The following is a 23,202-nucleotide window of genomic DNA, read 5'->3' on the forward strand; positions in this document are numbered from 1 at the left end:
TACTACGCACTATGTCTCAGCAGAGAATTGTGTTGCCATGCCTGGAAATGTGAAAAAGTATCGTACCCTGCATGCTTTCGTTCGGAAAAAACTGAAAGGTCACTGGAGGAAGCCTGACCGGTTATCACATCCCTCGGTCGGCTCTGGGCAACGAAGTGTTGGTGCGCCACGACCATGCGATATCTTTGAGACTGATCGTGTTCCCTCCGGCAGCGGTGATGGTGGTAATAGCACTGAAGCATTGACTGAAACTAACTCCGGTCGCCCAAGAATTGACACTGAAGTGTTGACGGATGCCGAAGTGAAGCAAAAGTGTGCCCATGAAAAAGTGATGCTCGAGCTGTTTTCGTCAGCGCCGACTGATCGCGTTCCCTGCGGCAGCAATGACAGCGGAAACTGCACTGAAGCGAACTCTGGTCGTCTAAGAATTGACGCCAAAGTGTTGACGAATGTCGAGGTGAAAAAAAGCTACGCACGAGCGGCTTTTGTCGGCCCTGGCAACAGCGCAGAAAATACAGCCCTTCGAGGCTTGCAGCGAGGCATCGGCTCTCGCATTGGAGCACTTGCTACAGCTCGCTACTTCGATCAGGTGCCGACGACAATGGGAAGGGACCGCACCAGTCGGACTGGATGTTATGAGCGTCCCCTTTGGAACGGGGCGGTGGGTTGCGCCACCAAGCTCTTGCTATTATACTGCCTAATGTCCTACCTAGGTTAAAATTCCAAAATTGTGATTCCAGAATTGTGAGCGCCACCTGCAGGGAAAACGTAGAACCTCGCACCACGCCTTTGGTTGAAAAATAAGGCCTAGGCTAGCATGCAGTCCATGCTCCGTGTATCGATACAGACTCCTTTCTGCGTCGTTTCAGTGCTTTATTGAATTGCTTTCAATCAGTGCGTGAGTAATGATTGAAGAAGACACGGGACTTGAAGCACACGGGACTTCTCAGAAGTGCTCTGTAACGAATTATGGCGTGTGGCGGTGTCTGTCATCGAACACTTCGACCGATCGTCAAGTGCATCGACGCTGGGCATTACATGACATACTATTTGGCAAATCAACGTATAAACTTCACCACTGCTGATCGAGAAGGTGGACTGATTGGTACGAGCGATGTGCAAGCCGTCCATGAAGATGGGCAGCGAGTACGTTGTGTCCGCGTGGTATATGACCGGATCCTGTGTTGGCAGCTCCTATACATCCTATCCTATACATAACACATACCTGCCAACCCTCCCGATTCACCCGGGAGACTCCCGATTTTTAACTGAACTTTCCGATTGTACGATCACTGTCTTATATCTCCCGAAAAGTGGTCTCTGTTCTCGCAATAATGGTTTTATGCGAAACCGGCACTGCAAAATCTGAAGCCACATCGTAATCGTCAGCATCACCAACAACGGCCGCACTAGCACCATTGGTATCATCAACTAAGCAGCCGACTACGGTGCCTATTAAGCCGACCAAAGCCAGAGCCAATGTAGCTCTTGCATTTCATGTAGGCCTTCCTCCATGGTGCATCTTGTTGCTGCTGCTTGCAAGGCGTTGCTGCTTGTGTGTATGATTAGTGTTGGCTAGGCCGTGTGTATGCGGTGCACCGTGTAAAGCTACAATCCTCGTGTGCTTGATGCCATGGTGCTATTAAAGCCCAAGAAAAGGTATCTGCAGAAGTTTTTGCGATCGTATACTTCTGGATTTCCGTGCTTTTTGGCATCAAGAAAAGGAGGAGGACCTTATGCATTTTGTGCAACGTGTAGATGCGACGTCAGCACACGGTGGCAAAGGCAACTTGAAACTGCATGTTTCCACGGCGCACCGCTGAGCAGCAAGACAACATAGTGAACTTTCTCTGGAAGAACTGCGACGACAGTGTCATACGTGTGGAGTGCCTGTTTACGGGATTCCTCATCGAACGCAACCTGCCCCTTAGTGTCACTCACCATGTTGGGCCTCTTCTACGGAAAATGCTTCCGAAATGCGACGAGGCCAAGCATTATGAATGTTGACGCAACTCGGAAGAATGCAAAGGTGGCGAACCTGAAATTTACTTCTTAGGCATTGCTCTCGAGTCTGTTTTTTTATTCAGAGTTTCCCTCAACTGCTGCCCCGAGATTCCATTGAATCTGCTGTAGGTGCTTTAGATGCTCTTGAAACCGAGTTTGCTACACTACAGGCATACACTCTTCAAGAGCACATTCTGAATGAAGAAAGGTGGGACGTGCAGTGGTGTATGGTTGGAAAAAAGAAAAACACTGATGGAAAACATGTTTCACCAAGTTGCTAAGGTGATGCTCGATTTACTCGTCATACCGCATAGCAAGGCAGAGTGTGAGAGGATTTTTGCACTGCGCAAAAAACTAGGACTGAATTCCGCTCATCAATGTGCAGCACAACCCTCCGACACCTGCTGCTAATGAAGGGCCGTCAGTCTGGACCACGTTTTGAGAAAAGCTACTCAGACAAATTTTTGAAGCGAGCAAAACCTGCTACTGCAAGGTCCCTGCAAAAGGACTCTAATACTGCCTGAAAGTTTGAACCCCCCCCCCCTCCCCCGTTGGCACGAATAAAGTCTCCCGATTTTTGATCTCACCAGGTTGGCAAGTATGATAACATATGTTATATACAGCCAAGCAACAATGTTTAGACACTTTTAGGAATTGTTAAAATGTCAAATTTCTTTACGCTCAGATCATTAACTACTGTACTATAATAACACATTTTTGCTGCCTCTAAGTTGCAGGTTATGATAACTTTTCAGTAAGCGGAATTGCTAGTGGACCACATTATTGTACAGCAATGTAATATGTTTCTGTTACAAGCAAATACAGTTGACTGTACAATTTAGTGCGTCGGCTTCATAAAATAACTCGCATGCTGCATTTACATTCGAAACTATTACCAGTGTGGCTGCGTGCAACTCAAAGCAGCACAGTGCTAAATCGCTGGCTCAAAAAAAGAAAGAGGGGGGAGAAAGGAAAAGAGCGGTTTGGCTCACACTGTCCTGTTAGTGTGTCTACCAAGGAAACGTATGAAACACGGCCAACCGTGGTACATACGTTAAAACACGCAGAAAATGAGTGGTGGATATTCAGCTAGCCGAAGAGACAACGAACCACCTTCACGTCGGCACGACGACGTGTTGTAGGCCTTATGCGAGTGCCTACAGTAACAAGGCAGCCAAACTAGTGACAGGGTCAGAACTATTTAGAGCTGAGCGAACTCGAATCAACACCCCGATGGGATCCTACACTCCTTTCACACCCCCTATGCATGGTGACGTAGCATCGTGACCCACCGCAGGGCAGCAATACAAATTTTTTCACAGCACGTTCGCCTATTTAAGTTTGCAGTCCTCTTGCCTTTTCATGCAGCCTCGCCTGGAGTATTGCTGCACATGAACACTGTCGGCACATAGTCCGTATGATTTATCAGCTTCGACGGCTGGCGTACGTTTGACAGAGGGAGGTTGCGACACGATGGTCACTCGGAGTTTTTTAAAGGAAATTTGCCGGTGGTGAAGTGTGCCCCGCAGATTCAAGAATGCTCTGCTGGCTGCCTCAATGAGCCGACCGGGTTTGCATGCCTCGCTGCAAATATCCACATGAGCCTTCTTCGCATACATTTTTGTAGATGGAAATCGGAAGGAGCTCGACTTTTTGTTTCCCTAGTAGTAACTCTTGCACCCAAAGGCGACACAATTACCCGCATACTCAAAAAAAAATAAAGAATACAAGCTCAACCACTAGTTTTTCCGTAGCAACACCGTATGGAGTGTCCACGTTGCCCAGCGTTGTTTTCCAACCAAGTCTAGTTACGAAAACCACCGCAAGAGGGACTCGCGTTGCGCCAGTTTAGTGCATGCACAGAAAGGTTTTTGGAATTGGTCAATTCGCATGGCACCTCAAAACCAGTGTCATATGTTTCATAAAGAAACAACTTGATTGTGGCAAGGAAGGGTCCTGCTCAAAGTCTCAACAATATAAATAAAATTACGCAGGGCAAAGTTACGCACAGGCTTCGGAACATACAAAAGTACAGTGAAGCCTCGTTAAACCGTAGTTGGCCGGAGCTCAGGAAAGGTATGTACTATACGGTAGTACTGTTTAACCGGATAGCATGAGATCGCCCACTTACCTGTCGAAAACGGAACTCGGAGCCAGTGCGATGAAAGGGGAAAAAACATGCAGTACAGTCGCCGACCAATTTTTTGGACTCCAAAAATTCGGACATGCCCAATTATTCGGTCAGCTTCGCGGCACCGCCATTCCCCCCATAGACCATAATGTATAACAACTGCCGAAAGTTCGGACACGTTGCAACCTCTCGTCTGATTTTTCGGACACTCCTTGAGCCAACTCGATCAAGAGCATCATGCACAGACTATGACCGGCGCATAGTTCGACTTGCTGAACGCCATTTTTGTTTTGAACAGAGCCTCCTTGCTACCCCACGAACTGGCGCTACTGGAAATCCCCGCTCATCATCATCGTTTCTGCCTGGTTCGATAGAGTGGCTCTACAGGAGTTCCGGTTTCAGCTTAGTAAGCCATGTCAAGACAATCCAGCAGCTGATTTGTTTCTTCGCGCACGACGCTGCGAGCTACGTTTTTCGTTTGTGCAACTGGTGTCGGCACGGTGGTGTTTGCTTTGTGTGCTGTGTCGAGGTTTCGGTGATCCAACGTCGCGTCGTGTCTAACGGCGTCGACAGTGCCCGCGCAGACTTCACTGGGGAATGCCGGCAAGCGGGTGCCGGGAGGCCTAAGATTTGCCGCCTTCCGATGTGCACCCTACTGACGCGGAAAATGTTCTGCCGAGACCTGTGCAGTGGTTGCATTGCGATTCCGGACACCGTCTTATTTGACAGTTTCACAAGTGCTGACACTGCTGTACTGACATGCGCAGAACTGGACGACGGCAAGATCGTTCGTCAGGTTTCTGCTGCACCGCCGGACGATGACTCCGAGTCGGAAGATGATGCACCATGTGCTACGCTGCCGTCGCATGCGGAGCGTGCACAAACAGTGACTGTGCTTTCAGCCACCTATAGTGACCGTACGACCCTCTCCGAGATTCACGATTCGCATTCACGATTTCTTCAAGCCTACTGCCGAGCCCGAATAAGCGCGTAGAAATAAAGGATTTCATTTTTTTTTTTTCTTAATCTGCTTTTTCGGACACCTGTTTATTCGGACATTTCCGCAGTCCCCGTGAGGTCCGAATAAACGGTCGGCGACTGTATTTATTCACTTCGCGCGACAACAGCATTATTTTCGTTTGATGCCGCGGCGGCCTAGCACGCCGACGACAGCGGCCTCAAACTTACTGAAGCTGCGTGCCAGCTTTTCAGCCAGCCCCCTCTTCTCGGCAAACATTCGCATGGCAGATTCCTCGTTGGCGTTACGTATTCACTGTGCACGTGCGCAGTAGTGCTGCAGAAGTCCTGGGGGCGCCTTTTTCATTACGGGTGCCGGAGTTTGGAATAATTTTCATTTGGAATAGAGTTACGTTATCGTGCCCCTATTGTCGTCGCGACGATTGCATTCATGAGGCTGACGCAACGCGCAGCTTATGCCACTGTTGGGCCTGAATCGCCCGTGCTATCGCTTTCCGTGTCATCCTCGTCACTGTCGCTAGTCGACACTTCGGCAACAACAGAGGCAACGATGGCGAAAAGTCGAACCTCGTAGCCGAGATATCTTCGCGGTCGCAGCAGCGCTGCTGAGCAACTTCTTCGCATTCCAAATGCCACACACTGTAGTCAACAGCAGATCCCTGTTGCGTGTCAGCGCCGACTTCTTCGTGTCACGTTCGATAGCACGGACGATGTCTAATTTTTTTTCTATGCTGAGCACCCGGCGTCTTTTTTATCCAAGCTTCGGAACGACGCGAGTCCTCGCTTGCACGACGCCATAACGCTCTCTGGCACCGCGTCGAAATGATGTTGATGTTGATGTGGCTTCACGCGCAAACACACAGGGCGCTTGGAGGTCGTTGTTCCGATCTCTGAGGCGTGTTGTTCTGCCGGGCCGCCCGATGGAGACGGCGCAGCGCCGTGGTTGCGCGACGAAAAGTTCAAACGCTACGTTTTAACCGATGCGTACGCAGTAAGCTGGTACGGTTTATGCGGATACGAAACACATTATGTTTAATGGCCGCTGAGTCGGGGATTTGACTTTACTACTTTTAAAACGCAACTACTGTTTAAGTGGGTACGGTTTAACGAGGTTTTACTGTACTCGCATTAAGTCGCAGGGGAACTCTTATTTCACAGTGTGGTCCTTTTTGGCATTTTGCTTACAGAGTGGCACACAACAGTTGCACGGCATCGCACCACATGAACGAGGCTGGATATGGCACACACACACACCGAAGAGCCTAAACAAAGCACAGCAAGCACAGGCAAAGTTGCTCATACACCCACACAAAAAAACACGCGGTGAATTCATATTGCATGAGGCAAACACGTTCGGACGCGAACCAACTTGCTCACACACATGCACGTGAAAAGCACAAGATGAATGCATATCACACGAGGCAAACACGTTCGGACGCGAACCAACTTGCTCGCACACGCGCACGTGAAAAGCACAAGATGAATGCATATCACACGAGGCAAACATGTTCTGATGCAAACCAGCTTGCTCACACACGCTAAAAAGCACGAGATGAATGCATAGAGCACGAGGTAAACACATTCTAATACGAGAACCAGCGCCCGCTTAGCCCCGGCTCGAAGTCACGAAAGTATCCCCGAGCAGTGGCACCCTCACCAAGAAAAGCGGTCACAACTGTGAACTCAGCGGTCACAACTGTAAACTCGGCCGAGACGCACCCAGCTATTGTCTGCTGTGACGTGGCTGGCTGCACCTTGCTTTTGCATCGAGCTGCCATGCACAGAGGCTTTCAACTGATGCAAAACAGGTATTTCATGATTGCTGAGATAGGCCATTGTCCCATATAGAAGCTGTTGATAGTGACTCAGTGTAACAAAACATTTGTTGCAGCAACAATGAAGTCACCTGATTGCATGCTGCTATCTAACACATCGGAAATGTATTCCGAATGTGCAGGGCACACAACACAGCAAACATGCAAATATAGCTTTAACTTAGAATCTTGGCTCGGCTTAGTTTGTCTTATGGTTTGGCTGTGGTCAGTGGCTACTGTAGTACTGAATTTACTAGGACATTGCAATTGCAGTAGTGTGCTTCACTACTTATGGTTTCGGGTATGTGCTGGCAACATATCGGACACTGGCGGTAGTTGCTAATCTCAGTGGCAATGTAAGGTGTCTGAAATTTTGTTGGCCCTGATATGGTCGAACAGACTCATAACAATATTCAAGTGCCACGAAAATTTGATTCTTATAACCGATAATTGTTATCACCAGGTTGCATGAAGAAAATCCGAATGGGGGGTGGCAGAGCTGTTGTGATAAAACTATAATGGTAGAGAGGCCAGTGCCCCTCCCTACCACCTTCCACCATCCGGCTGTGGCTGCTGATTGTGTCTACTCGTATAACTGCTTAATTTTGCTTCCTGCATGCTCTGATCCTGTGTAACAAGCCACGGCTGTCGGCGTTCAAAAATGGCATGGCTATAACAACTGCAAAGAGGGGTCACAGGCAGCAGGTGATGTGCGAGCTCTGCCAAGGCATCGCTTTGGTAGCCTCAAAGGGGCCTTTCTAAAAATGCAAGCAGGTTGCCGCGGCAGCCTCTCAGCTTTAGAAATCTAGAAGAAACGCTAGAGCGAGATGGCCACGTGCGTCTCGCTACATACTTCTCACTAGCTTGCATGAGAAAACCATATGTCTGCCTGCTTTGCTTAATTTATGCAAAGTTTCCCAACATTCTTCTCAAAAGGCATCCAGGTGATCTGTATAGTACAGCAGGTCCCTCACAAAAAATAAATGCTGGAGGGACTGAATCATCTGCAGAGCCCCTCGTGCAAGGACAACTTCGAGGCTGCCTGCCCTGCCACATTATCGCTGCCGTCGCCACTGTCACTATTCGATGCAAGCCCGTTTGCACCGATTGCCTCATTGTTTAGAAGTACTTTGTTTCTAAATCTATAGCATTGCACTTTCTTTTTACTGGCAACGTCATGCATTGTTAATGATCAGTGTGCAGATTGCCCATCGTCTGTTTTGGCGGTGAGTCAAACGAGGCTCAACAACCCATGTGGCCAGGAATGACTTCGACGCAACCGGCAAAGGCTAGCACGACAGACTTCATCCGTTGGCAGAAGTGCGCAGAATGAGGGGCCTGGAAGCAGCGAAGCACTGTCAGTGCAGTTGGCGTGCTCCATACATGTTTTATAGGGTGGCGCAGCGTAGAGCTATGGGCTCAGCCCATTCTTGTTCCCAGGGGTGGAAGGGTGGCAGAAAGGCACGTGAGGCTGGCAATGCTGAGAAGGCTGGAAAACGAGCGCGTGGCAGCTGTTGGGTAGCTGGTCATTGTGGTGTGGCTAGAATTTAATTTTTTTTTTTCTTTTCTAGGATTTCGCATTTGATTACCTTTTGGCACGGACACCCAGCAGGCAGGCTTTATCGTTACAACTGATAATCTGGCATGGGGGCATTGTAGTGAGTGGGTTATTTCACCTTAGCAAACATACTAAAGTTGATGCTGCAGCAGCTTTCCATTATTATAATCGATATATTGTTAAAATTGGTATAAGTTCGTTCGACTGTAGAGTCAAAGCTTGATATATGGGAAACACTGATACAGTGAAGTAAACCCCGAATGTTTCTTGCTAATATCGATTTGTAATAGTTATGGGTTATGACGGTACCTTGTCTATGGGGAAAGTTGCAGTGCCATGAAGCTGTCCAAATTATCGGTCAGTAATTCTATGTGGTGCATCTACCCCTCCTTTGTCTTGAGTTGGGCCTGGACTGTCTCCTAAAAGCAGTCTAGAACTATCATCTTGGCAGGAATGTGTGCACATTACTGGCAAATGTTTACTGCAACAGATGCTGCCTATGTGAGAGCCTCTTGCAGCATGTAATGTGCCAGCTATTGCTGTAACTGGTTTGCACATTAATTGCAGCTGCCACTATTTGCTGTAGATGTATGTTCTTGTCTGGCACGGCATTTACATCAAGAATTGTTCATTAAATGTACAGTGAACCACAAAATTTCACTCAAGATTGTATCTGAGAAAAAGCTTAATATCTCCGCTGCCTCCACTAGTATGTGCAAACATTGTGATGCACATTTTTGCTGGAAGCTATTACAGGCTGCTCTTCAGTTCAGTGCTTTCTCAGATCTCGTGGCCCATAAACTTTTGTGGTTGACTGTACAAGGCACTGCTGCTGTCACTTTGCGACGTGACTGTGCTTATGCTGCAGCCAAAGTAGTCAATGCCCTCATTGACTACTACAGCATCTGCATTGGGTTATTGCTAGCAAGACATTGGTGTGAGCCAAAAGGCATGAGAGGAAATGGTGATGAAATGTCACGTGTGTTTCGGACACTGCTTATTATTATAGCACTGGTTGCTCTCCTGTGCAGGTTGTGCGGACAGCATTGCTGGATGCATCTGGTGTGGCTTCACTCCTGACCACAGCTGAGGCTGTAGTTGTAGAGCTTCCGAAGGAGGACAAGGCTGACCCCATGGGTGGCATGGGAGGCGGCATGGGTGGAATGGGAGGCATGGGTGGCATGGGCATGTAAAGAGAAAGCGACGACCAACACCTCGCCCAGCTGCTAGAGGAAGTGCAGCACCGCAATCAGCTCGTGACATGTCTGCAATGACAGCAGGATCTGGTCGACACATCCGGTGGAGCATCTCGGTTGAGACTGATCGGGGCTTTCAAGCAGCAGTGCTCCGAGTGCAGTAGTAGTGTATCATAGGGACTTGCTGCAGGGTATTAACGAGAGCTGGAGGTTTGGCCTACCTTTAGTTGCACTCTGCCCAAACGTTTTTTATAGCGAGAATATGTTGAATTAAACGTATCGTGTAGTGAATGAGCAGTGCCGAGTGCAAGGCTCAAGAGCTTATAAGCAACTCAGAATTGCATGTAGCCTTGGGCTCTGCTGTCGGATGTGTGCAGCATATCAAGAGACTGATTATGGTGTTTCACAGTGCATCCTCGGTTGCCTGCTGTAAATCGACATCGAGAGGACACCACGTGTAGAGACTGGAAACGGGTGGCTCATGCTTGGGGCCAGTCTTTTCTTTCCATTGTGCATAGTATGTCAGTTCGCATCTTCTTGGCTCCTCTCTGTGGTGCCAGATGCCATCCATTGTTTCGCTCCGTCATTGTTCATAGAAAAAATGTGTAATAATAAATATGCGTCTCCTTTTTCATGTTCACATAAAAAATGCTTGACTGATAATTGTGTGCTCCTGTGTCCATTGTACACGGGATAAATGACACTTCTTTTTAAAATGATTACATAATGTTACCTTGCATGCATGTCAACACCACGACAGCACAATGGTGCTAACGGTGACTATGCAAACTCTCCGTCCGTATAATTGCTATCACAATAGTGTCGAAATGCGAAAGCACCTGTGTACATAAATTAAGGTGCACGTTAAAGGACCTCGGGAGGTCCAAATTTGTGGAGTTCCCCACTACAGGGTGCCTCATAATCAGATCTAGGTTTTGGCACATAAAACTCCATAATTCAAATGTTTTATTACAATAAAGCATTTCCTTCTGTGAAGACACAGCAACCGCCTAATGAAGTTACCAGTACATCTTATTGCGATAGCAAACGCAGTCAAATCTTCATGTAATGAAGTTGTACTTGCGTGGAAAAACATAGTGAAATCTGGTAATTTCGTTAATTTGAGGTTTCAAAGCTTTAACAGTAAAAATAATTTCACAAACTTCCAGAAAATTCCTGGTGGGTAGTATCTTGTCAGTAATCGCTTATAAATTCGCAGTTCCACCAGAAAGGCGAAGCACCGATTGCGATAGCAAATTTGTAGATAGCTGTGTGAAGTAAGGATAGTAGCTTCATCAGCTGTATAAGCTTCTAAACATTCGCTTACTAAATAAACATTTGTAGAATACGTAAGCGTGACTTAATGAGGGTGTATTTCTGTCCTTGTTGCGCTTGCACATTCTATCATGGATTCAAACTAACTAGCGCGGTGTCGCGCACACAGGTAAGCATGAACACTCGTCTCTCGATGACAGTGGAAACTGTCTGTGAACAAGCTGGAGTTGGGAATCGTGGCAGCAGCCACGGGCCGCTTGACCTCTGTGCCATATGTTGCTTCAACGTGTACAAAACTTCGAAAGATCAGCGCATACGAAGCTACCAGCGCTGAGCGCACTCTGCAAATATTGCAGATTGCTTTGAAGATGAGGACTTTAGCGCGCACTTTAGCCACGTCGCAGACCACTTTCAACACACGAGCGCTGGCAACGCATCCCTACGGTGTCAGAGATCCGCATGGCCAATGCTGCAGTAGACACCGCGGTTTTGTTCACTCTGTACGGAGCAGCGGGCAAAGAGGACATTGAGGCACCGTAGCAGCCGCTGGGGGATGCCCCTCCTCCTCCGCGTGCCACAGGAGAGGGCACGCATCCATGCCGCGTTCCTCACTCACGCGCATGAGATTGAACCGCGTTAGCCTGGCTCACCCTCGCGCACTTACAGTAATACGGAACCTCATGGTAACGTCGATGGCAGAAATCCACCTGGAGTGTCCATAAAATTGCTATCGCAATAACAAATCACATGAAGGTCGAGCCATAATGGCGTAATTATGAGCATCTGCGCTCGTAGTACAGATCGTGCCCAGAGCGATGCATCGGTATAGCTCACGACATCCAAGACTAGTGGGTGGCGTTGCGCGGCACTGTAAATCTTTGACACCATGGCTGACCATGCTTATGCCCGCAGCCATCATCAGATGGTGCAGGCACTGTGGCACCAATTCATAGCATGGGCTGTAGTTTTTTTAGCCAGGCAAACAGGAAGGAAGATTAAGTACTGGCTGCAGCAACACGCTAAGCAAAGGGCAGAATAGGGCCACAAGGCAATAGTAAAACGCACACAAAGGACAAGAATAGAGAAGCTAATATATTGCATAAACATGCAGGGTGGTGTCGCAAGCAAGAAAAACTACTGGAAATTCGAACGTAGCTAAATGACGAAGTGATCAGCATGTACGCCTTAACCGAAACACAACTACGAAATTTGGAGCAGCCACCAGCTATTAACAATATTGTATGGGAGGGTTGCAACAGAATGGCTGGGTCAAGGAAAGGCAGATGTGTAGGCATGCTAATTAGGCAAGGGCTGAAGTGGCAAAAGGTAAAGAAATTCGCATTTGTGGATTAGTGGCACATGGCAAGGGAAGAAGACGTTGCTGGGAGTGCTTGCCTATGGACGGGTAATGATAGCAGATATAACAATAAAGTGACTGCACTAGAAACAATATTAATGAGTTAATTAGTGAGAAATCTGGCTAGGTGATATTAGTGAAAGATGTGAATGTGCCCATGGATGATTTAAGACGGATATACTGATTACAACGGTTCGCTAGTGCTGGATCTGTGTGATGAAAACAACCTTGTAGCAGTTAACAGGAAGAATAGGTGTCATGGACAGGTAACGTGGCAACGCGCAAACAGGCAGTCATGTATAGACTACGACCTAGTCTTAAAAATGGTCAACGAAGAACTAGACCAAATGATAATAGATGAACATGTAAAAAATAGCCTGCTTAGTGATCAGTGACATCTAACATTAAAGTTTGAGAGAGATACAAATGCAAAACATGAACCAATAGCATCAGAATTTCTAAATATGAATGGAGAGCTAACAACAGATTGCAAAAAAAACGGAAGAAAATGGAGGCTTTTCCTACAGCAGTCTGGGAATATATGGAAGTAGTAGTCATTATGCAGCAAGAAATAAGACAAGCATGGGAAAGAAATTGTTGGATTGGAAGGAGGTAACCACGAAAGTGGTGGAACAAGGAAATAAAGCAAGCTATAGAAGCAAGCACCGATTGCGATAGCAAATTGGTAGATAGCTGTGCGAATCGAAGGAGGTAACCACGAAAGTGGTGGAACAAGGAAATAAAGCAAGCTATAGAAGCAAGCACCGATTGCGATAGCAAATTGGTAGATAGCTGTGCGAAGTAAGGATAGTAGCTTTATCAGCTGTATAAGCTTCTAAACATTCGCTTACTAAATTAACAATTGTAGAATACGTAAGCCTGTGTATAGCGATTCGAAAGCCGCCATCAGGGCATACCAGAAATGCCGGGTCGCCCGGCAGGTAGTTCAAATTCTGAAAGGCGCCAAACACGGCAACACCTCCATGCACTCGATCCTTTGGTTCCCTGCACACGTCGGGGCGATTGAGGGGGTTCCTCTGAACCTCAACGAGTCTGCCCACGAGGCTGCGCGTGGCTCTTACCGACCGCGCTGCCCTCGGATCGGGCGACTCTCTCCCCGGACACAGAGACGCTCCTCTCACACACAACGAAATCACTAAATTCTTCTACTTAGAGAGAAGGGTTTTCCCCCCGCCTCACTCCAAGTTAAGCAGGCCGCAAGCGGTCACACTAAGACTTCTGCAAATGAACTCGTACCCGAATCCGGCGTCCCTTAATAGCATATATCCCGAGATTTATCCGAACTGTTCTTGCGTGGCCTGTGGTGAGGTAGCTACGTTGCCTGCTCTGGGAGTGCGGGTCGCTGGGCCAGAAGTTCACCAAGGAAGAGTGGGACGCGCTCCTGCGAAGTCCCGTCTTTGAGAACCAAATCCTGGCCGTCCAGCGCGCCCGCGATCGGGCCGGCAGACTAGATCTGTCAGTCCCGTCGTGGGAGAAGCCGAGTGCGCGTTTTATCGCGCTTTGCTGGACCAAATAAAAGTTTATTCACTCACTCACTCACTCAAGCTATAGAAGAGCGTAATCGAGCATCTACAGATCACCGAGAAGCCAGAAAGTTGGGATTACACGAAGAGGTAATCCTTAGATGTAACAAATACTAAAGGAAAGGGTGGCGAGTAAACTCGTGCAAGAGAAAAGGCGCACGTTAACGTTGGGTGCATAGCATTCGCAAAAGAGAGAAAGGTGCCCCAAAAAGATTCTGGAACCATATAAAAGCACTCGGAGCTCCAACTAAAATTTTGCAAACGTCTATAAAGGATGGGGACGGCAACATCTATGAAGGAGACAATGCGCTGTGGTACACCAGGAGCGTTATTAGGGGTAACTTTGGCACAAGAGAAAGTATAGTTCAGGCTCTGGCAACAACAGAGAAGCCCGAGAAATTTATTGAAAAAAAAAAAGCAGATGTCCCTAATAACACTGCAGCAGGACCCGATGAAATCCCAAAACGGCTAATCAAAACAATAATGCGGAAAGCCCTCTGGGCGTATGCCCCAAATACAGTGGGGCTCTGGGACCTGAGCCCCCTCCGATGTTTTCCGCCCCCCGTCTCCCGGCAATGCCGACGCCTGCTCCCCCCTCCCCAAAAAGAAATGTCATTTCCAAAGTTGCGTTACCCACACCATTTGAAGTTTCTTTTAGGTTGCCTCTACCTTCTCTCTCAAAATATTATTGTGGCTAAAACCTTACTGCATCATTGTTCTTTCGGACGTGGACAGCTTTTAATTGATACTTTCGCTTTATTTCTGCAAATCCTGACAATAGGAGGACAAGCGCATTAGAAGCACCAGCGGCGGCTACCTGAGCCGTACTTTATCACTTCAACATTTAAAAAAAGTTTTTAAAAAATGTCCTGTGTAAAGACCAGGCACAGACAATATATTTCAATATACACATGGGACAAAGTTCACTCGTATAATTCACTCGGAACCAGAATGATTAGTTACCATGCGCGGCGGCGCTTATAATCGAACTCGCAGTTAAAAAAAAAAAAAAAAAGGCGGCACAGTTCCTCCGGAAAGGCGACGCAGTATTAGTGATAGCAAAGTATAAGACGATTACGCGAAGGAAGGTTCTTACCGTATAAATCCGTGTAAAGGCCGCACCCCCAATTTGATGGCCAATATTAAAAAAAAAAAAAAAAACGAGAAGAACCGCGTTCGGTGCGCTGATTCCGATCGCGCTCAAAGCGTACTTTCGCGCGTCGCTACTGGATGGTGAGGGGAGGCGACAGCGGATAAATAGTGGATGTTTATGGTGGGTTTCATACTCGTAGTTGGAAGAACTAGATCAAATTGGGCCGGGTCCCATGTAAGGCTCGCAAAAATCGCGACAAAGAAGTGCGGCCGTTACGCTAGTCTATTCGTTAGTTATATGGGCTATATAAATTGTATTAAACATTAACTTACTAATTAAGATAAGCATAATGTAATGCACGGACCATGTAGACCTGCAAATATCCCGAGCACTCGCTGTCGCAACGCCGCCCGAGCTCGGGTGCTCCCATCCAAATACACGTACAAGGATAATGCGTTTTTCTCGGCAACCACTGCACCTAATTTCGCGAGGTTTGTTTCATTTAAAAGAAAAACTTGAAATCTAGTGACTGTTCGTTTCGAATTTTTTTAGTTAGGTCGTCAGTTTTATTAAATATTGGCAAAAATCGGCAATTTTCAAAAAACGAAACTATCAAGTTTACAACTCTGTAATTCAACAACGAAAAACGATAATACAATTCTGTGAATTGCATCAAATAGCACATCTAAAGCGGACAAAATTGATATGTTACACATAAATATAAAACTATTTAGTAATATGGAAATACAGCTTTTGCAGAAAACATTTACAGAACCGCGATGTCTGTTCTTGATGCAGAGCTATGCATTTGTAAACTTCGTGCTGAGAAGAGGTTTATTGGCGGCTCCTAAGGCAAAAGCGCGGCGACCGGGAACGGCGAGACAGCCCGAAGCACTGTCCAAAAAAGGCGACAGTAATCAACAGCGCGAGCGGGGCCGAGCCGCACGTTGGCGATGTGTCTGTGCCGCGAGGCGCGTCTTCTTCTTCACAATCTCCCCCCGGACAAAAAGAGCCATCCTGGCGCCTTAAGAATCAGGTGGCAGAGGGTCGTGGTAGGGCTTGAGACGCGAGACGTGGACAATGTCACGTCCACGCCGGCGCAAGTCTTCAGGTGGTGACAGTGGCTCGATTAGAAAATTCACCGGAGATATTTGCTCCAAGACTCGGTAAGGCCCTTCGAATTTTGGGACGAATGTCGAGGAAAGCCCCGAAGTCTGGAAAGGCACAGACAACCACACAAGAACGCCTGGAGCGTAGGTCGTGTTCGGAAGCGTGTCGGTGCGGTTTTCTTTCTGGCGCTGCTGTTGCTCGGCCGTAAAGGAGCGCGCTAGCTGGCGGCATTCTTCGGCCTGTCGGGCGACGTCGGACACAGGTAGACACTCGGAGGCGTCAGAACGGTATGGAAGGAGCGTGTCGATGGTATGCGTAGGCTGGCGGCCATACAGGAGGAAGAAAGGTGAAAATCCCGTAGTGGCCTGGATCGCGGTGTTGTACGCGAACGTGATGAATGGAAGGATGCGGTCCCAGTTACCATGATCAGATGCCACGTACATCGACAGCATGTCACCAAGTGTGCGGTTAAATCGCTCTGTGAGTCCGTTAGTCTGGGGATGGTATGCCGTGCTTGTCCGATGAATAATACGGCATTCCGAGAGCAAACTTTTGACGACTTCGGAGAGGAAGGCGCGACCTCGATCGCTGAGGAGTTCTCGAGGTGCGCCGTGTCGAAGCACGAAGCGATGTAGAACGAAAAAGGCTACATCCCGGGCCGTAGCACTTGGTAAAGCAGCAGTTTCGGCGTAGCGTGTCAAGTGGTCAACAGCAACTACGATCCACCGATTGCCGTCTGGAGTCATAGGAAGCGGGCCGTATAGGTCGATGCCGACGCGATCGAAGGGTGTGGTAGGGCACGGGAGCGGCAGCAAGGCACCAGACGGGCGTAAAGGCGGCGATTTGCGGCGTTGACAGTCAAGACAGCACCGAACAAACTTTTGTACAAAATTGTACATGCCGCGCCAGTAGTAGCGGTGGCGAATTCGTTCGTACGTCTTGAAGACTCCGGCGTGGCCACACTGTGGATCGTTGTGGAAAGCGGCACATATTTGTGACCTTAAGCTGCGGGGAATCACCAGAAGCCACCGACGGCCTTCAGGAGAGTAATTGCGTCGGTGGAGCAGCTGGTCACGAATGGCAAAATGAACTGCTTGGCGTCGGAGGGTTCGGGATACAGGGATAGTCGATGATCCAGAAAGATAGTCGAAAAGAGAAGCGATCCACGGGTCACGACGTTGTGCGGTGGCAAAGGAGTCCATGTCGAGAGATGAGATGGAGTGTGCGGAAGTTGTTCGGCAGGCCGAGTCTGGAGGTAAAGGTGAACGAGACAGGGCGTCGGCGTCGGAGTGTGTTCGCCCACTGCGGTATACGACGCGAATATCGTACTCCTGGATGCGTAATGCCCAACGGGCTAGGCGGCCAGTGGGATCTTTCAAGTTGGCAAGCCAACAAAGCGCGTGGTGATCTGTGACCAAGTCGAATGGGCGCCCGTACAGGTATGCTCGGAACTTGCCAAGTGCCCATACTAAGGCCAAGCACTCTTTTTCGGTCACGCTGTAATTGGCCTCAGGCTTCGTCAGCGTGCGACTCGCATAGGCGACTACGTGTTCGGGGTAGCCTGGCTTTCGTTGGGCGAGGACGGCGCCGAGACCGACCCCGCTGGCATCTGTGTGTACCTCAGTTGCAGCCGACGGGTCGAAATGGCGAAGAATAGGTGGGGAGGTGAGAAGACGACGCAGCGTAGCGAAGGCGGAGTCACAGGCAGGGGACCAGGAGGAGAGGGTGGTGTCACCGCGCAGAAGCTGAGTCAATGGCGCCATGATCGAAGCGAAATTCCGAACAAAGCGCCGGAAATATGAGCATAGGCCCACAAAGCTCCGAAGTTCTTTGATGGTCTGAGGCTTCGGAAACTCAGCGACAGCTCGAAGTTTTGCAGGATCGGGTAGAACGCCGTGCTTGGACACAACGTGGCCTAAAATGGTGAGCTCTCGCGCGGCGAAGCGGCACTTCTTGAGGTTGAGTTGGAGGCCAGCGTTCGTTAGACAGGTCAAAACAAGTCTGAGGCGGAGCAGGTGAGTCGGAGAATCAGGCGAGAAAACCACGACATCGTCGAGGTAACACAGACATATGGACCACTTGAGGCCACGCAGCGTGTTGTCCCTGAGTCGTTCAAAGTTGGCAGGGGCGTTACAAAGCCCGAACGGCGTTACGTTAAATTCATATAAGCCGTCAGGCGTAATGAATGCGGTTTTCTGGCGATCGGCTGCAGCCATCGGTACCTGCCAGTACCCCGAACGCAAGTCAAGGGACGAGAAGAATTCTGCTCCCTGAAGACTGTCGAGGGCGTCGTCGATGCGCGGCAAAGGATAGACGTCTTTGCGCGTTACCTTATTTAGCCGACGGTAGTCGACGCAAAAGCGAATAGACCCGTCCTTCTTGCGAACTAGAACGACAGGCGATGCCCAGGGACTGTGCGAAGGTTGAATAACGTCACGGCGCAGCATATCTTCGACGTGGGTGGTAATGACACGACGCTCTTCGGCCGAGACGCGGTAGGGTCGTTGACGTAACGGCTGATGTGAACCGGTGTCAATGTAGTGCTGCACTTCCGACGTGCGGCCCAAGTGAGGTTGTGAAACGTCGAATGAACTTCTGAAGTGGTGCAGGAGATCAAGAAGGTCGGCGCGTTCGGCAGGTGTGAGGGTATCGGCGATGGCACTCGAAAAAGCATCCTTGGACGTCTCTTCAAGCGCGGAAATCGAAGACGACTGGCCGGAGTCGACAGCAAAAGAGTCTCCGGGGACGTCAACCAAAGACGAAGAGTCGAGGAGTTCCACGATGCCAAGGCATTCACCAACAAGCAATGTAATATAGGCGCACAGAGGGGATTGCAAAAGTATATATTGCTACAGCCGCCAGCCATGTCAAGTGTTGCGAAGGGTAGTCGGAGAGATTTACGGCTCATGAAGACGTCGGAAGGTGTGAAGAGGACCGTTGCATCAGTGATGGCATCGCAAGAGACGGGTACGAGAGCGAAGGAGCCAGGTGGAATATCTGTGTCCTCGCGCACGGTAAGTTTAGAAGGGCGGTCACAATCTTCGTGCAAGGGTGCGTCACAAGGGGAAAATTCAACTTCGGCGCGTGCGCAGTCGATCACGGCTTTATGACGGGATAAGAAGTCCCATCCGAGGATGACGTCATGCGAGCAGGTGGGAAGAACAATGCACTCGACTATGTAAACAATGCCGTGAATAAGCACACGTACAGTACAGGCTGCGTGCGGAGTGACGTGCTGAGCGCTTGCCGTACTAAGCGACAGTCCAGAAAGCGGCGTGGTCACCTTGCGCAGCGAACGGCACAGTTTGGCGGCTATCACAGAAACGGCTGCGCCGGTATCCACAAGAGCGAATGCAGGAACACCTTCTACACTAATTTCGACCACGTTAGCAGAACAGGCACGAGGACTTAGACAGTTCGAATGGGGCGCAGTTCTTGCCTCGTGAACTGCGACGATCAGTTTTCCTGATCAGGTGGTGCGGGTCGCCGACGCATTGGGGAGAGCGAGCGTCGGCGAGGGGATGGCGAGCGACGCGAAGGAAATTCTGGAAGGTCAGCACGAGCATACGGTTGGTGGGAAGGAGTGGCGGATTGGCGAAAGGGCTGGCTGCCGTACTGGAAGGGCCGAGAGGCGTCGCCGAACGCTTGAGGCCGACGTCGGCAATATCGGGCGACGTGTCCAGGAGTGCAGCAAGAATAGCAGATGGGACGATTATCAGGCGTCCTCCAAGGATTAGCTCTCGGTGCGGTCCAAGATGCAGCATGGGCTTCCGGTGGCACCGGTTGGGAATGGGTCGCGAAAGACGCAGGCGGAGGCCTGCGTACTGCCTGCGCGTACGTAAGAGGCGCAGCCACAGGCAGGACTGGCTGCGCATAGGTGGGAGGAGTCGCGACAGGCTGCACTGCCAGAGCAGAGTTGAGATTCGTGGCTGCAGGCGGCTGATGATGTGCGGAAGGGACAACTTGAGCGACCTCTTCGGAGATGAGAGTGCGGAGCGTGTTTGGAAGACGGGAGGTGGGCTCCTGAGTGAAGGGGACTAAAGAAGGTTGGCGGGCAACTTCCTCACGCACGAAGTCCTTGACCCGTTGAAGTAATGAGCATGGGTCGTACATGCTGTCAAGGCTTGCCACCAAGTCGTCGCTGCCCAGAGCACGCCGAGTCGAAGCGCGTTGCTTCCGTAACTCATCATAACTTTGGCATAGGCTGACGACTTCGGACACAGTGCGCGGATTCCTGGCTAGAAGCATCTGGAAAGCGCCGTCATCGATGCCCTTCAGTATATGGCGAATGCGCTCAGCTTCGGGCATTGCCGCGTTGACTCGTTTACACAGGTCCACGACGTCTTCAATGTAGCTCGTGAATGTTTCTGCCGTCTGCTGTGCTCGGGCGCGCAAGCGTTGTTCAGCGCGCAGTTTGCGAACAGCGGGTCGGCCGAACACTTCTGTAAAGGTTGTCTTGAAGATTGACCATGTGGGTAAGTCACTTTCGTGGTTGTGAAACCAGAGTTGGGCAACACCAGCCAGATAAAAGATGACGTGGGTTAACTTCGCTGGATCATCCCACTTGTTGTGCGCGCTCACCCGTTCATATGACGCCAACCAGTCTTCTACGTCTTCGTCGTCTGCACCGCTGAAGATCTTGGGGTCGCGTTGTCGTGCAACGCCGGTGCAAGTGACGGACTGTGGCGTCGGCGCCGTTCGGGATGAGCTGTCGGTCATGGCGGGCGATAGCGTTCTTGATCGCAGCTCCAGGGTTACAAGCGACGGGGTTTGAGTCCCAGCACCTCCACCAATTGAGAAGAGGTTTATTGGCGGCTCCTAAGGCAAAAGCGCGGCGACCGGGAACGGCGAGACAGCCCGAAGCACTGTCCAAAAAAAGGCGACAGTAATCAACAGCGCGAGCGGGGCCGAGCCGCGCGTTGGCGATGTGTCTGTGCCGCGAGGCGCGTCTTCTTCTTCACAGTGCTTCTATTTTTTTCGAACAGTCGAATATTAGAATATCTTTTAAACAAAATTCAGGCCCATATCAAAATTCCGCTTCGAACAGTCTCTAGAATTTAACTTTCTCTCTCAAATGCAACAAATTTCATTAATATCGGTCCAGGGGTCATTTCAGAAAAAAAAAAGAAAAACGTTTCTGCGTTTTACATTCGAATAGGCCGCGTCGGAGTTGGGCCTGAGCTAAAGCTTAAGGCGCCCTGCTTCCCCTCCACCGCTGTTCGTTCGTGCTCCTCCTGCAGAGTCACTTCAGTCGGCGCAGCCAATATCGTACCACGAAGCTGGGCACGCGCCGCCGCCCTTTGCTCACGCCGCTCCATGGTTGCCCATCGTGCGGAGCAACCGGTCCGCTGCATCGACGATAGACGCACGTCCTCTCGGAAGTCGGATGTTTGGAGGAAACCCGATCGCCAGCCTCTGTGCTTTCACTGCGGTGAGGCTGACCACCTGTACCGGCATTGCCCAAACGGCGCGCCTTGGACTTCGCAGCTTTTCCGCGTGCTCGCCGCTGCCCCGATACGGCTAGCGATCCCGGGACATTAAGGACTACCTCTATCATCAGCGCTTGCCACCGCCTGCCGGGCGGCAGTTGCGGTCACCGTCTCCGAGACGATTTTCAACTCCGCCCCAGCGGTATTCTACCGCGCGGTCGCTTAGTCCCCGTCAGGAAAACTAACTAAAGCGATATTTGGCGACGAGGTCGCTGACGATTAAAGTTCCCCCGATCGACGCAGACACGGACAGATCCCGATCAGACACCGTATGCAGGTGAACGGTACGACCTCTTTCTCTCGATATAGCAGTGACTATTGACGGTTACGCCATTAGCGCTTTAGTGGACACCGGCGCCGACTACTCTATACTAAGTTCGAAAATGGCAACGCAGTTGAAGAACGTAATCACGCCCTGGTATAGCTCGCACGTTCGGACAGCTGGCGGCCACGTCGTTACCCCACTGGGCGCCTGCACGACTATTTAATTTGAAGGATCCACACTCGTAGCGTATTGCCTTGTTACGCGAATGCTTCCGCGACGTTAGTATTGGCGTTGACTTCCTGCAGGAGTATGGCGCTATTATTAATCCTCAAGGGCGTCGTATCACATTTTCAGCCGAATGAGCGATCGACGTGCAGGACGATCAACGGCGGGCCGACGTACTTCCTGTTTCTGGAGACAGTGTAACGCTTCCTCCACGAGCCAGTGTTCTCGTCGACGTCACATGCTGTGGCTTACGCGATGGCCGAAACTAATTTGAAACATCTCTTGAAGCAAGGTGTTTGTGTGGCTAGAAGTGTTGTACAGCTTCGTGATGGCCAGTCGCAATTGCTTGTTACCAACTTTGGCAACGAGCATCGACATCTTTTCCGCAGCACTTCGATAGCATTTGCAGACGAAGTAGCAAATGTTAACAACTGATTCACGTCGGAAGTAGTGGAGACAGCAGACACGTCTCTGGGCCATATCGACATCAATTCTGAACTGTCCACCGATAGCTAGACACTGCGCAAGCTCTTGCATGAATTCCGGACCTACTTTGCGAGTTCTTCAAGGGTACGCCAGACTCGCATCACTAAACACAGGATCATATCACGTTCGAAGACGTATGCCCGATACACCAGCAGCCTTACCGCGTTTCGGCAAAAAAGAAAACCGCAAAGCCATACGTACGCAGGTCCGCGAGGTGCTTGACGATGGTGTCATTGAACCTTCCACCAGCCCGTGGTCGTCTCCGGTCGTTCTTGTCAAAAAGACGGAACGCTCCGCTTCTGTGTCGACTACGGGAAGCTTAACAATGTGACTAAAAAGGACGTGTACCACCTGCCGCGTATCGACTACTCGTTAGATAGGCTACGGCGTGCCCACTATTTTTCTTCTCTCAATCTAAAAAATGGCTACTGAAAAATCGAGGTAGACGAACGAGACCGCGAGAAAACAGCCTTTGTGACTCCAGATGGTCTCTACGAATTTTGAGTCCTTCCTTTTGGCTTGTGTTCACCCCCGGCTACTTTCCAGCGAATGATGGACACTGTCCTCACTGGACTGAAGTGGCAGACTTGTCTTATATGTATCTTGATGATCTGGTCGTATTTTCTGAAACGTTCGAGCAGCATCTTCGCCGCCTACGGAGTGTGCACGAGGCCATC

At 49.8% G+C, this 23,202-nt stretch overlaps 1 protein-coding gene across 1 annotated transcript in view; it reads left to right on the plus strand.

The window, feature by feature from the left end:
• LOC142573173 (heat shock protein 60A-like) overlaps nt 1-9,817 on the plus strand; it is a 36,131-nt gene extending 26,314 nt beyond the window's left edge. The window contains exon 7 of the mRNA XM_075682744.1: nt 9,517-9,817. Within this exon, the coding sequence (XP_075538859.1) occupies nt 9,517-9,678 (162 nt within the window). The 3' untranslated portion in view covers nt 9,679-9,817. The remainder of the gene's footprint in view (nt 1-9,516) is intronic.
• Nucleotides 9,818-23,202: the final 13,385 nt, after the last annotated feature.

The sequence above is a fragment of the Dermacentor variabilis genome, chromosome 2 (assembly GCF_050947875.1).
Source record: "Dermacentor variabilis isolate Ectoservices chromosome 2, ASM5094787v1, whole genome shotgun sequence".
Lineage (NCBI taxonomy): Eukaryota > Metazoa > Arthropoda > Arachnida > Ixodida > Ixodidae > Dermacentor > Dermacentor variabilis.